The sequence below is a fragment of the Geospiza fortis genome, unplaced genomic scaffold, assembly GCF_000277835.1.
Source record: "Geospiza fortis unplaced genomic scaffold, GeoFor_1.0 scaffold171, whole genome shotgun sequence".
Classification (NCBI taxonomy): Eukaryota; Metazoa; Chordata; class Aves; order Passeriformes; family Thraupidae; genus Geospiza; species Geospiza fortis.
The window spans coordinates 8,632,698-8,648,450 of record NW_005054313.1 but is presented as its reverse complement, the minus strand read 5'-3'; the positions used below and the strand labels follow the sequence as shown (position 1 = coordinate 8,648,450).

Genomic DNA, 15,753 nt, shown 5'->3' with positions numbered 1-15,753 from the left:
CTAGCAATAATGCTTAACTGTTCATCAGCCCATCTGTTTCTGCTTCTCCCTGTAGACTGGTGCAGTTTGGCACCCAAAGAAACACTCAGATGCAGGTGTTTTTGGATGTCTGTCCTAGGCAAAAAGCACAAAAGTTGTCAATTCAAGTTGTGTTACTTGACAGTGACTTAACCTAGTTAGACAACTGCCAGGGGAACATGGCACTAAATGACCAAGCTGGGCACCATTTGGGACATCAGCAAACCTTTGAACCTTTTGGTAGAAGAAAAATAGTTCTTCTGTTCCCTTCTCTTCTCTGCCTGTCTCATGGTGTGTTCTTGATGGATGAAGGGGGAGGTGACAGGAGCCCTTCTAGCCAATCCAGCTGAATAGTGGATTTTACATCTGAAATCTGCTAGAGGATTAAGCAGTGGCTCCTTCAAGTGTCTGGAAAGCTTCCTTATAAGGGAGCAAATGCAGCAAACTGCTTGGAGGAAGGAGTTAGAAAACAACTCCTGTTTTTCTTTTAAAGAGTTTGAAGTTTTGTATGCAGAAAGGGGAATTGCCCTTTGTCAGCTTTGGAGGAAAAGGCATCAGCCAAAAGAATGAAATTAGTAGCTCTATACCCTTAGGAATCTTCCTGAGTTTTAGGCAAGAAACTATATACACAAAGAACATATATCCTGAAGCTACTGTTGATCCTCTTGATAATTATGTTGCCATTCTTCTTATTAAAAATGTTTCTGAATCCTCCAGGAATGAAAAAGAAAAAAAAAAAGGATTTTAGGCAGTCCCTGTATTTCCATACCATAAACTTCTCCTGTATTATATTTAAAACAGATTGAGAGGAGAGAATCCCTGTCAGTGTTGATCTGCATGGAGTGCAGAGTGCTGCTGTACTGTGTCCAGTTCTGGGCTCCCCTGTACAGCTGCTCTGCTTTACACGCTAACTAAAAACTAGCAGAAGACTCATCTATCCACTTTTTCTCATCTTATTATGCTGCCTTTTTATAAATCTGATTTCAGTGCCCAGTTACTGTGTTTTATTGATACAATGAAAATAACTTCAACTGGAATTTATAAAAGGGGAAAGGCATATCAGTAACAGAATTCCTTCAACTTTCAACTCTTTCTGCTTGTGTTTCTCACTGTCCTTTGTTGTTTATCTGTTTGTCAAACTGTGGCAATTCACTGAGTTGTGGTTTCAGTTTCTGACTGAATTTCCTTGTATCAGGTTTCCTGTCATTTTGGTTTCAGCTTCACATGGTAGACCACGTTCTCTAATGGACTGTTCTAACCTCTTGCAATCTTTGGAAGCAATAATTCACTGAGGAATTGGTGCAGCACAGGGATTTATGCCTCCATTACCATGTGTAACATTTATTGTTGCAAAAACAGTTTGTGCAAGTATGACATAAATCTGAGACCCTCCAAGTGCTATTTCAGTTGCCCCGAAGGCCCCAGATTAAAGAACCTCCTTCTTTTTGAGCTATAGCAACTTTTTCTCCCTGTGTGGCAGACCTGTAGGTTTTGGTCTGTCTGGCTCTGTTCCCCAGCTGTCCATTAAAGGACTACAGGACAAGAGAGCATGTGCAGTTCACTGATTTGCATCAGTACAGGGCTACAGCCTCTGTAGCAAGGGTTGTAAATCAGTTCCCATCAGTGCATTCTGTCCTGCATTCTGTGCGGTCTCATCTTCAATGCTGCTGCTTCTTTTACTTCCAGCCATCTCAGGTGCTTGGAAGGGCTGATTGATGAGACCTGGCTCTTTCCAGGGCTTTATGTTGACTTGTCAATTCTCTGCTGGTCTCTGGAGTGGTGAATTCTTCTCTGTGTATTACACAAAGTCCTTCTCCAGCTGTTCCATTCAGCTCTGGCATCTGGACAGAAGCCTATAGCTCTGATTGTGGTGAATAACCAAAAGTACAACTGAACAGCAGCTGTGCCCTTCTGGTCTTGCTGCAGGCACAGGTTGTTCCATCCTGTACAACGAGTGCATAGCCAGGTCATGCCATGGCTCCTGTGAACCCGTTGTGGGACTGCCCATCAGCACTCACTGCCTGCTTTCATTGCTCTAGTTAAGCCATTTGCTATTCTTTTTCTGACAGTGCAGAACAACGCCAAGCAATCTAGAATTTACTCCTTGAGATGGTCTTGAGTGTAATATACAAGTCTTTGAATGCATCCCTTTTACTCAGGAATAAATAGGATATATATTGCTGAATAAAAATGTTTCCCCCTTACAGCATAAATCAAGTGACTGTTGCTGTGGGACCCAAATTGGGAAGATGTTCATTCATTTCTAAAGGCCACTTTAAAGCCTCTCCTTATTTCTAATCAATGAGCCATTGCAAGCTTTTATCTTTTGTTTTCAGCACTCCTTCAGTGCAGAGTTCCTGTTAAAAGGGCAGCTCAGCCAGCTGTAATGTGTTGTCATTACATTTAATGCTGGAGATGAGTGTACACCAGGCCAAGGAAGGGCTGCTCTGTGTTTTAACACACCCACTGGTGACCTTGGCTACAGTTTGACTCGCTCCCAAAGCTCAGTAGTGGATTTAAATGGTTGCTGCAGGGTGTAAGCTTAGAAATCTCTTTTTTTGAATCTATTCAGGTAGAGCAGGAGGCTCTGTTGTAAGCGACATCCCAAACTATATCCAGCAAATTCCCACAGCGTCATCCTTGCTGACTCTAGGATCCTTCACCCTCGCGAAGTAAAAACAGACTCTGACCTACCTTTTGCCATGTAAAAGACCCAAAGTAGTAAAATGAAAGTTATCATCAATCAAAAGTAGGCTGTGGGGACAAAACTGTGTTGTGGGCTTTTTACTGAACACAGTACTTTTGGTTTTCATTGTTTGATGGGCAGCTGATTTTAAAACTACTGCTGTCTACAGGCGTAAGTCTTGTTCTGCCTTTATTGATTAATTTAATAGAAAAATTAAACCCCCATTTTCTTCTGCTGCTGTCACAACTGTTTCAGTAACCTCAAGGAGCTAACTGTGAAAATGTCTTTATTTTCAAACACATCAGTTTCCTGAACCCCACTGCACATTCTTAATCTTGACAGTTAAAATAAGCAGGGATCGTCAGCTCCTGAATTTCTGAATGTTTTCCACAATGGTCAAGTTTTGCCAATAAGGAGACTAGAACACCATTTCAGTATTCTAGCTTTTAAAAAAGTAGGTAACCCATAGATGGACATTGGACTTGAAAGTTTTTTTTTCTTTTAAGTTTTTCTTTTTAAGTTGCTTTTTCTGTTGTATTTAGGAGCATCTTTTTAGCTGCTGTTTACAACAGAGAAATCAATTGTTAGAGAAGGAAATGGCTATTGCATCTTGAATTACAGAGTATTTATGAAATGTCAGGGTGAGCTGTGGTTAGCAGCTGAAATGTGCTGAGATAGTGGATATCCAATTTCTGGTATGGCATAAAATATTGCTGTGCAGGATAAGGACATCAGTTTCCTACAATGCAGAAAAAATGTGTTTCTGTGTGTCATTTTACGTGTTCTTTGTGGCACATCATAATGATGAGAAAACAGATGCCTGTAGATTATTTTACCCTAGTTTTTGAGTTTATTTACACACAGGAACCTGAAGTTCAGTTGGGTGCGGATCTGCTGCAGGTAAAGCTGGGGAAATGAAGGGGTTGCTGAGGCATTTCTTCCTGTATTACTGTTTTATTTATATTCTGCTGTTAAAACACAGTAATCTCTATATGTAATTGTTAGTATGCCTAGTGAGCAAGCAGGACTTTTTGTTAAAAGGAAAGTAAGTCACAAGATACAGCTTTATAATGTATACAAGTAGTACATATGCCCTACTGAGAGATCAGAATACACTGTGTTAATACATAGGACATGACAAAAGGGCGCTTTCTGTCCTAAGCAGTTTATGAATTAGGTGTAAGACTTAACTTCCACATATGATAAGAATTGCATTTTGCAGTACATGCCTTGGTTCAGGCCTTCTGTGCACATACTGGCAGTGCCTAAATGTTGCATAGACATAGTGTGAAACTGCTCAGTTACAGACCTCGAGAAACATGTGCCTGCTGGATACTGCATCAAAGCCCTCTTTTTTTCAGAAAGATGGCAATTTGGTGGGCTCAGACTTGTGCACTAAAACCAATGACTAGAGCTGCAAGACGAATTTGTACGTGATTACTGTCTGAATGGAATTGGTTATTTAAAATTGGTTATTGGCTGTTTGTTTCTGCTTGTTTACAGGTTGCATGGCCGATACTATGAAATGGCACCAAACGTTGTGCCCATGGACTACACAAAGGACCCAGATGTTAAACTACCTATGCAGCTTATAATAAACATGCCGGAGCTGAAGGTATCACTTTTGACTGCTTGCAAACTGTATCTTAACTTCTCTAGCTCATCTGCCAGACCTTTTTCCAAAATTGATATCCAGAAGCTCTGTGGCATGCAAAGGTCTTCCCCTTCCTGTTATTATTCAAGGGCAAAACCAGCCCCAGAAACTGGAAAATATTCAGGTGAATGTCTTTCTTGCAGAGATAGTTAGGGTAGATGTTAAAGGAAATGAATAGGAAATAAATTTAGCAATCTTTGCTTTTTGTGTATATGCCCCGCAGAAGCCACATATCCACAGGAATCTCTGTATGAAGAGCTGGTTAGAAATCTGAAGTTCTTATCTCAGTCTGTAGGAATTTTGCTATCAATGTGCAGAATATTGCTAATAAAAAGTAAAGGTTTCCCCCTTTTTTCTCAGCTACCTAGGCACAATAAATATTATTTTTCTTAATTATCAGGAGTTTTCATTTTCATGGGGACATTACATGGTAGGAAGTGGAGAAACAGTCCATGTAACTGCAAATGAGAGAAGCAGTAGGTATAAGGCAATAAGTGCAAAAAAAATTGAGACACTTTGTTTTTATTCTCAGTTCAACAATTCAAGAATTTATGGTTTTAATGGGACAAATGTGGACTTCAGGCATTTATTTTTAAACAGTTCATTGAATTATGTTGTGTTTTGTCACACAGTCTATTTTTCATATATGCTAGTCGATTGATGTCTGTAAATTACTATAATGTGGAAACAATTATGTGCTCAATCTGATAGTTGCATGAAGCATTATTAAGCTTTTTAAGAACAATGCTATAAAAACCTTGTAATCGATGGCTTTCCACTTAATTTTAATGATCTAGAAATTCTTCCTTAGTGTTGTATTTTTTTTCAAATATCTGGTATTTTACAAGCAGAAGCCATGCTTTAGACATTCAGTTGTAGAGAACGCTAAGTCAACATGAAGTGAAAAACATTTGAATTAGATTTCAAGTTGAAGGTCACAGAATTCTTTGTTCCTTTAATACCACACTTGCTGTATGTTTATTCTGGGATAATATAATTTGTTGAACAAGAACCATGTTTTGTTAAAGTATGTGTGTTAAAAAGTATTCGACCAGCATTTCATATAAATGGAAACATTAAACACATGCAATCATTTAATTCAGTAGAAAACCTTGGGAAAATTTTTATCCTTCAATTATTCTTCAGACTCTGATTTAGCAGATGCCTATGGACAGCTTGGGTTTCTGAAGAAGCTGAGAAATAATTTAGAATTCTTTTTCACAGTAAGTATGGGCTTCTTCAGCAAAATATATTTATGCTTTTTCTAATGGCATCAGTATTCCTTAGGGTTTATGTTATCATCTCTGAGATCTTGATAGCACAACATGAATCCTTTGGCACAGTTCTTTGACTCCTCAGACTTTAACTGCCAGACAGCTGAGAGTTGCTTTGTGACAAATCAAGGCTAAGCTTAGAAAAGGAAGTGAGAAATTATGATCACACAGAGTCTTTTTGGCTTCAGTGATAGCAGATTGAACACTTAAGGAACAGCTCATTTTATGAGAACTTTCAAGATGGAAGGCCTGGTACTGAAGCTGACATACAAACCAGAGATTTTATGCAGGATCATATTTAGATTGAGATACAGGAGCATATCATGCTAGCTTAGCAAACTTAGGTGGTAATGGCAGACTTCCTAAGAGGCTTCCATGTATGAATCATAATCATGAATGGATCATTTATGGGTCATAATCTATCTACGGGCATCACAAGTCTGTGAGGCTTTCTCACCCTGCTTTAGAAGATGTCTCTAGGTAATGGAACTTGACTTTATGAAAGTAATAGGACAAACTCAGTGATGAATTTTATACAAATTCTCTCTCCGGTCTCATAAGTCTGTGGAAGAACCTTAGAAGTATTGCTTGCAAGCCACTCATTTTATTTCAGGAATTCTGGGAGCTCACAGAGAAAAGTGCTTTCAATAGCTACTGAGCTTGTTTCCAGTAAAATCCCAGCAGGAGGAGACTAGGTGATATTCCATAACTCTTTCAAAGCATTGACAATAAAAGATGTTAAAATGCCTGGGATCTTTGTTATAAACTGGAGTCCATCTTGCTCTTGAAGCATCTTGTGGGCACCTGTGCAGACAGGGATGAGAGGGAGAGAGGATTTCCTCAAGAGTTTATTTTTGAAGCGATCTAGGTACTAGCTTCAGCTCATACACTAAGAAAAAAATCTTTGACCATTGCAACTTGACCAGACTGCCTAACAAATCATGATGGTGTTTTCTTTGGTAAATTTTCATCAAGGTGAAGACAAAGACAACATTTACTTCTTAAAATAGAAATAAATGACCTAAATGTCTATTGAATTCTAATAAAATTAGTGCTAATTTCAATGCACCTGGCTTTTTTCATATACACATTACATTTCTAGTTACTGGCAATGTTGAGCTCAATGCCACTGCAGGTTCTGACAAACGGATAGAATCAATAATGCACTTTTCTAAATTAGATTCTGCTAATATAAAGAAAGATCTTTACCTCATGCATTAAAGCTTTGAGCCAGGTGTTTTGTGTTTCAAGGGAAAAAAAATGCTGATGGTCATTCTCTTTAATTGATAATGAATTATTCACTAACTCCTGATTCTGAAAAGTTGAAAGTTGGGACAAGAAATAAATAAATAAAGAAGGGGAAGGTACTTTCAGTTGATTAGGTCTACCATTACAGTGAAGTTAACAGAGCTGCTTTACTCCATCAGTTTCATTGCAGTCTCTGTTCTCTAATTTTCTCAATCTTGGTTACACAGGCACCAGTCTAATCAATTAACTTTGGGGCATCTGGACACCTGTGAGATGGCAGTAATTAATATAGAAAAACTGTAGCCATGATATGGACTGCTCGGTGTGGGGGCCTTCTGTGTAAAGGGCAATGGGTAATGCCAGGGCAGGGTGATCTTCCCAAGCCCCAGCCCTGCTCTGGTCAATTTTTGCCTCCAGCTCATCCTCAACATCCATGCATTCTGTTAGTTGTTCCTAGTCATGATGGGATGTTTTAATCCCTTCAGAGGAGCAAAACTTCAACCACTCTTCTTGCTTCTCTGAAGTCTCTTTATCAAGTGCTGTAGGTGAGGGCTGTTTTCTCTGCATCAAACCCCAGGCCTGCACCTCCCCTGCAGCCTTGTCTGTACACCTCCCTGTCATAGTTAGGAATCAGTTCTTGTCACAATGCCTTATCTTCCCATGAGGTGCTGGTAGGTTCTGTAATATTTAAGCAATTCTGTATACAGCTTCAGTCTTTGGGTTTTTGGTTGTCGTGACTTCAGTAAAGAGTCATTGTTGAACTTAATATGCTTCTGCTTTCTGACAGAACAAAATGGTCTTTTCCATTAAGACATAAATGTGCCAATTTAGCTCTGTCTTAGCCTTGGTTTCTGCAGGGATGTCTTAAATAGTACCCTTCAGGCACTGCAGAGAAGTTTGATGACATTAATATAATCATAGAAACATAAAACCCAGGTTATTGATTTTGAGGAACAAGAAAATTAAGAAAAAAACCCTGCAAAGAAACTTGCTTTTTTCTGCTCCAAGTGCAATTTACTGTTGCACTTATTATGCTTCCCTTTTGAAGCACTAGTCTTTCCTATGGAGCTTTGGTAATCGACAATTTGGCTACTTTTATATTAATGTTTGTCTGATAGCAATTTTTCCCCCTCTGTTTTGGAATAATCCTGAAATTTGAGAAAGGCTAGATTTTACCATTGCTGAAAAAGTCCTGATTAAAGCATCCAAAAGGATTCTGACTTGCAATAGTCTGCAAAATAGTCTGCTTTGTGCTTTTAAATATATTCTCTAAAGTCAGTGGGGACTTATGTTCAAATACAGAAGGGAAAGTCATCATTGTGTTTCTGTGGATATAAAAATTAAGCAGCATTTTGTAATGACTCTCCAGTATCTCCAACTTAATGAACTTGACCTATCTTTGAACTTCACTTGTAACCTCTTATCTCCAAAATGCAGTCAGCCTGTGGGAATAGGATTGGATGCTTGAAATTAGTTCTTCAAACTACAAAACAGATAAGGCAAAAGGCCACCAGAGTACTTTCCTAGAATCTGGGATGGAAACTAGAGGACAGAAGAATAGAACAGGTGACTTAGCTGCAATGCCAGGAGTAAACCCTCAGTTTGTTAGAAAACTAATGGTTGTGTTTATTGTAAGCTGTTAAAGGTCTGAATGTTGGAATAGATGCTGTGTAAGATTTTAAAATGCACAGAAACACAATTATCTGAGTAAAAGAAGCATTCCTTGCAAAGATGGATTGCACATTTAGGATTCTCTCAAGCCACTACAGCAACAACATCAATCTGCAAAACAGCAGATTTGGTTCTTGGTTGTAGCGATTCTTTATTGTTTCTGTCTCCCCTCTCGTTTTTATCATGAGACTGCAGAAAAAGCTTTTTAAGACAAGTGTAAGTTTCTAGTTTTAAAAGGATTATTTTTTTTCAACAATTATTGCTTATGGGAAAGCAATCTAGGAAAAAACAATATAATTTTCCCCTTTACTCCCTTCCCCCATGGCTCTTCCTTTAAATATGATGGAACCCTAATCTGTGCTCTTTAGAGTGGAGGTAATGAAATTACAGAAAGGATGTGAAAAGTATCTGTGAAGGTAAGCTAATACTTTCCATTGTGTAAGCCACAGATATACTGCCTGAAGACACATAATATGAGAAAGTTAAAGGAAAGAAATCAATATGAGGAAAGATTTTATTTTTCATTTTGGTTTTAGCGATCCATTTGGCAAAGAGTTACTTAAGAAGTATGCTTAGGTTCATTTAATTCATTCTTAATTGATCTGTATTTTCAAGACCTCTGACATGCCAAATAAATAACTCATCTTATGCAACTGCAATATGCTTATTGAGTCAGTGAGATCCTGCCCCAGTCTTTCTAAAGCACAAAGTCCTGGGCTTGATATTCACTGCTGATAAGGATATTTGCATCTGTCTGCTCCTGGTTTGTTACCCAATGCTGCCTCTAAGATGTCAGTTTTACTACTGTTACCACGACACTTACTTCTCATCAGGTTTGTTCCAACGAAAGCTATACAACATTTTAGAAATGAAAAATAAATTTCTAACATGTTTTGATGCCCATTCTGATGTTTGGCATTCTCAATTATTAAACATATAACACACAATTTTTTGGTGTGCTTTTAGAAAGAAAGTGGGCCTTTTCATATATTTCAGCCCAAATGAATCTTACTTTGGTTTATTTATAAACTGGCAGTTTGAAACAATAGAACCAATTGTTCCTCCTTGCATGTCTGTGTGTGCATATCCCACAAACAGGTCAGGTATATGTGTATAACCACAGGTAAATCCCACAAACAGGTAAATGTGTATTCCATGAATATCTCCAGGGACATTTCCAGGCATTTAAGTGAGATACTTTAACCTGAGCGCTGCCCACAGATGCACACCTGCTGTACCTACACATCATTCACAAGACATGAGTGATCACTACATATCCTTTTACAGTGAGGTTCTCTCAGCCTCTGCCTGGGTCTGGGGTGTTATTTTTCATTCTCATGCTCTGGAGAGATGTGACCCTTTTGCTTTTTGAGTCTGCTTTTTATTTTCAGGAATCCCTCTTTTCTATTCTGTTTAATTTGGTTTTATCTGCCCTGGTTTTGTCTTCATCTGAACAGTGAGCTCATTAATCTCCTATCCTTTGAAATCTGTAGGCCTGTTCCCAATTGTGGATTCCTTCAGTCATCCAACCCTGCAGGAGAATTTGTATTTAGTATTGACTACTTTATTGGGCTGTCATTTGAGCCTAAGGCTCTGTGGTCCCTACTTCATCTGTCCATAAAAACAGCCTTGTTCCTGGTCATTACTTTTTTAGTCACCAGAGTTATACCAAAAATGCCTTCTATAGATGATTGTGTTCTATGTGTGAATTATCAAGAAAGAATTCAAGTAAACTGAAAAACAACATTTTCTGGTCATCTGTCTCTCAAATATAGCTAGTTTTTGAAATTTCATTTAAAGTAATAGGATGGTTTATGAATACCTGTTAGGTAATTAAATTTACAGGGAAATAAAAGAAGTTAAAAGGAGATATGATTGAGCTTCTGAGCTTTCACAGTACTGCTCCTTTAAAAGCCAAACAAAATGCTGCATGCATATTAAAAATAGTGAGCCTGATATGTCACCACCACAGCTGTATGTATTTATGGATCAGTATGTTAATCAGTGTCTTGGCTTCAGATAAACGCTGTATCACAGATTTAATGAGATGCTGCTCACAGCCCAAGTGATGTTTGCATTCTGTTCATATTCAACTAAATTGAATTGATTTTCCAAGTTTTATTGATAAAGCTACAAATTAGTGTTGGGGTTTTGTATAGCTCTGAGAAAGACAATGGGTTTTTACTGTAAAAACATTTGTTTTGGATTTCATAGTGATAAAGCAGGTTTTCTTATGCTTGCTTGTGTGTTTATGGTTTTAGAATATTGTCTTATTCTAAGGTGCTAGAAATGATTTCAGGATCCTCTCCAGTGGTGATTACATTTCATTTAAATTTCTGGAATTTTTAGTCAATCCACCCACAGGCTGGACATTGACATGTGTCAGTGAAAGTAAAAGGCCAGAAGTGGTACTATGCAGCAGCAAGGACTGCTGAAACTTCTTGCTAAAGCATACAAATGTAAGTTTTTTGATGCATTTTTGGGGAGAAAAAAATGTCTTTAAAGAGCCAACTACGCAATTAAATATTCATTATCAAGGAGTCTGCAGATTTTTTCATCTTCCAAATACCAGTCTATGTGTGTCTTCCACAGGAGAATCCCTTCAAAGAAAGGATTGTGTCGTCTTTCTCAGAAGATGGAGAGGGGAGCCTGAGCTTCAATGACTTTGTGGATATGTTCTCCGTGCTCAGTGAAATGGCTCCCCGAGAGCTGAAAGCAATCTATGCCTTTAAGATTTATGGTACTGTGTGGAGGGGCTCTGGTGTGCTTTTCGTGTTTGGAGTAAATGAGTGGTACACTTGGTGATCTTTGGTTCTTCTATTGTTTAGATTTTAACACGGATAACTTCATTTGTAAAGCAGACTTGGAAAAAACCCTCAATAAGCTGACCAAGGAAGAGCTGACAGAGGAGGAAATCACTCTGGTTTGTGAGAAGGTGATAGAAGAAGCTGACATGGATGGTGATGGGAAATTAGGATTTGCAGATTTTGAAAACATGATTTCCAAGGCACCAGACTTTCTCAGGTATTATTTTAAGAAAAACAGAGTCCCTTGAATACTTGCAGGTATGTTTTGGAATATCATTGTGCAGTCTAATACAAGAAGTGTCAGACGTAAGTATTTTACGTGAGAACTCACTAGGGGATGACTTCTTACCTAACTCAGTTTACTTTTCCAGGGCATATTCCAGTTCTCTCCTAATTTAAGACTAAGAGCTCAATGACTTTTAATTATCACCTTTCCTGCTCCTCCACCCGTCTTGGTGCAGTTCAGGAAAATATTTTGATCCATTATGAGCTCAAATTCAGCCTATAGCAAGGATTAAGCCTATAGCAAGGATCCCAGCTGTCTGCATAGGAATGTGTGTAAATATTGTATAGATGTTAGAAATATACATAGAAAGACATTGATCTCTTTGCTGTGAAAGTGTTTTTTGAAGAACTGTAAAGTGGCCTGCAGAACACAGATTAGTATTTCTTTCACGAATGAAACTTCTGAGGAAAGAGGTTAAAAGCGATTCAACAATAAAGCAGGAGCACATGATTCCAGTGAACCTTGAGAAACATCAGCTTCTGGAGAGGAGACATTCAATGTGAATGTCTTTTACACATTTCAGATATTCCTTGACTAATCAAGTGTATCAACAGAAATCCCTTTAGAGCAAGACATGTATCATCATTATGGTGAGGCTCAGCTCAGTAGGTATTCTAATATTTTGTTTACAGATACTTCCAGCTAAGAAAACATCTTCTTTATACTGCTATCCTTGTAGAAGCTGCTGGGATCAGGTAGGGTTTCCTTTAATCAATCAAAAGGCTGTGCTGCTCCTACAAATCTGGTAGAGAACAGTGATCAAATGTGAAGAATTGAAGGCAGATCTGAAGATTCAGTAGAAACTGCAGTTTCAGAAGTTTCCTGTGCCATGACTGATTTTACTGCTGTGTTGTAGAGGCTCGCAAACTGCTGACTGAGAATTCCAAGCTGAGGATGCTGTGCAGTCCAGTCATTTCCTGAGAAAGTTGCAGAGAGGAATGTTTGCCAGTGTAGCCATTAGAATGACTGTCACAATTATTTTTCTTTTCCAGTTAGGTGATGTTTTGGGAAGATGAGGAAATGAGTGAAAATCACTGAGTACTGGGTATTTAGCAGGGCAAGATGATGAGTAAAAAGTGGGATGAAGTGGGATGTGTATTATAGATTAGATGAGAGAAATTGGAGTACCCATAAAATCAAAGGACGAGGCTACCAAGTATTGAAAGACTGAGCGTCCAGTTGCTCAATTTAAACACATGTACTTGGATCTGTGTCTGTGACAACATATCTCCTTCAGGTTTAAGATGGCAATGTGCATATTTAAGGTAGATGTTTGGCATCCCTGGCTTCCAGAGGAATTGTGACTTGCCCCTCCATTCAGGTTCAGGAGTTTAGCTGGGTCATGGAATTCATCTCTGAAGTCCTCAAGCCTAAGAGCTCCTGGTGATATATAGAAGGATCTCCTTCCACCTCTTAACCAAAACACTGGTTTAGAGCCTCTGACCAGGCAGTTTCTATATAAAAGCAGCTTCTGTGGGGATAACAGTACAAAGAAAACAATTTCTTAGCTGGAAATATTTGTAAAGAAAATATTAGAATCCTCTGAAGAATCTGATGTTTCTTATGGTTCAGCAACATGTGTCTTGAAGCTATATTGGAAAATGAGAATGTAATGGAAAAAAGCCTCAGAGTTGAGAATGTGGAGTTCTCTAGTTTGGCTTCTGTTTTAATTTTAAGAGTTAACAGCTGCAGGAAAAGAAAGTGATAGGGTCATAAGACTACTTTTATCCAAACTGATTTACATGCAAGATTTGATACCTCTGCCTTACTGTGGTTTACTGTTCATTTTGTCTGTAAAGATATTTTATTTTTTTAGGACATTGTTAGTTCTATTTTTCCTGTATGCACTGCATCACAGACTGGCATACTTGTTAATACTGAACTTCCTGTTCTGAAGAACTTACTCTAATTTTTTAAGTACCGGGTGAATACTGCATTCTAAAGAGAGATTTGACTTTTGGAATGGAATTCATTGAAGTTTAGTGCCACAATAGGTTCACCAAGGCCTGACTGGGACTGAACCTAAACAAGCACGCTCTGGCAGGAGCCAGTGTCTGCCAGCATGTGACAGACTTTGTGACATGGGACAAGAATGCAATTCCTGTAGCTGATCTCTCACCACAAAACTCCCAGTTCTTTGTGCCATAACAGTCTTGGAAACACTACCTATTCATTTGCTGAAACAATCCTTTCTTACATCTTTGTGAATTAATCTCCAGCTCTGTCTCTAGCCTTTCATTTTCTTCTGAGTTTTCAGCTGTAATGGTTGTCTTAAATGATAGCCTTGGGCTGTGTGCAGCCACAGGGCAGGCAGGGCTGTGCAGCTTCACTGGGTAATCTACCACAGAGCATGCCAAGCACAGGAAGTGTCTGAATAGCAGATGACCAACCCTCTATGCCAGTGGAAAACTGAACTAGCTTCTTACAAAAAGATATAAAAACATGCTTTCATCTAAAATAAATTGGCCATTCGAAATCTTAAGCAGACGTGTGGAAGAAATACCAACCCATCAATGTCCAGAGGCAGTCACAATTTCGTTTGCTTTTGCTTATCTCCACTTTCTGTGCCCAGTTGAATGCATTCCAGAATTTAAATTCAAGGAAGCCCAAGAGTGTAATGATTTACACTTCCAGCTGCTCAGCAACTGTGAAAATGGAACACCTAGGAACCAAAGCAGTAGCCACATTGAAAATGATTGCCAGTGAGCAATTGCAGATGCTGGGTAACTGCAGTTTGTAGGGATTTTGCTGTGAAGCCATGGGCAGTCAGTAATTCTGAACATCTGACCCCAGAATACCATCCTGGCAAAGTGGTATGAGAGCCTTCTGAAAATGCTCAATAACTTGCAAGGCCCCAGATAATTTTTGTCTGTAGTAAAGGATTTACTCTGTTCTTTTCCTTTTGTCTCCACCTCTTCATATCATAAAGGGGGGAATGTAGGATTCTGTAGGATTCCAGGCAGTTAGGTTTTATCCCTGGCTCTGCCATTGCTTGAGCAGTGATCTGTACAAAGCCATAGAACACTTTTTTCTCTCTGCTCTCTTATGTGGGACCGGTGCTTACCTGACTTGTGACAAATGTTGAGAACTTTCATTCAGCTGCAAATGATCAGCAGCAGCAGCATGAGATTTGAAGTTACTGAGGAGGAATATCTTCTTTACTCTGTGGAAAACCTTTGAAGGCCAGATTCTAATAGCAATATGCACTCAGGTTATGAAGCACGTGTTGGGGTTTTTTTAAGCTGTCCCATTATCACGCCTACTTAACATACACAGCAGGCATTAACTTTGACACCATGATCCAGGCTTTGACCTGCTATGAGCTCAAGTTCATCCACTCTAGGTTGACTTATTTTCCTTCTCTCATCACTCCTTTCTCAAACCTTTATTTAATGACCCTGTGTAGGTTTAATCTCCTACAGAACAGCCTTTGCCAGCTTTGTGCTGCTGTCAGGCAAATGAAGATGCAGTAAAGTCTGTTGCTTGATTTGCACTGCTGTCATTGAGGAATTTTTTCCAGACTAGAAGAAAACACTGTTAATCATTAACCAGTGAACATCTATGCAGTTGGCTGTTATCCCAGAAGCTGAAGTAAGCTGTAAATGATAATGACAGGTACTAGTTCAGAAAATTGGATCCCAATAGTTTTATTTCACTAAAAATTGTTATCATTAAGAAGCTGCTTGTAGTTTAATGGAAGCATTGGCAGATTGAGCTGGCACTAGTTAAGTGTTCTGTTCTACAAGACTGGTTACGTTTTCCACAGGAAATTGTTTTATAAATCATCCTGGAAGTTTCAGCTTATTTGAATGTCTGAGAGTGAAGCCTGCTGTAACAATGGGTAATGGGGTTTGAAAGGAATATGGCATTAGTAATACCTGGGAACTGCCAGAACCAGACAGGGAAACAACACATTAAACATTGGAAATGCAGTATTTCTGAAACTGTTGTGGGCATAGTGACAAATGTGTTTGTATGTCTTAATCTTTTTCTTTCTTTTGCAGTACTTTCCACATAAGAATCTGAAGATGTTTCTGCCAGTCCAACCTTTCTGAATCTCAGGCACTCCAGGGATTTTTGTCCTCTAGTGAGGGCTTCCTAGAACTCAG

The 15,753-nt window shown here is 38.8% G+C and overlaps 1 protein-coding gene across 2 annotated transcripts in view; it reads left to right on the top strand.

The window, feature by feature from the left end:
* Window positions 1-15,753, top strand: part of CIB2 (calcium and integrin binding family member 2) — a 28,332-nt gene extending 12,579 nt beyond the window's left edge. Inside the window, exons 3-6 of one of the 2 annotated variants that reach the window (XM_031055957.1) lie at window positions 4,208-4,319; window positions 11,144-11,291; window positions 11,413-11,575; window positions 15,649-15,753. In XM_031055957.1, coding sequence (XP_030911817.1) covers window positions 4,208-4,319; window positions 11,144-11,291; window positions 11,413-11,575; window positions 15,649-15,670 — 445 coding nt within the window. In that variant the 3' untranslated portion in view covers window positions 15,671-15,753. Of the gene's footprint in view, window positions 1-4,207; window positions 4,320-11,143; window positions 11,292-11,379; window positions 11,576-15,648 lie in introns of both variants that reach the window. The other variant, XM_005419690.2, reaches the window with a different exon arrangement.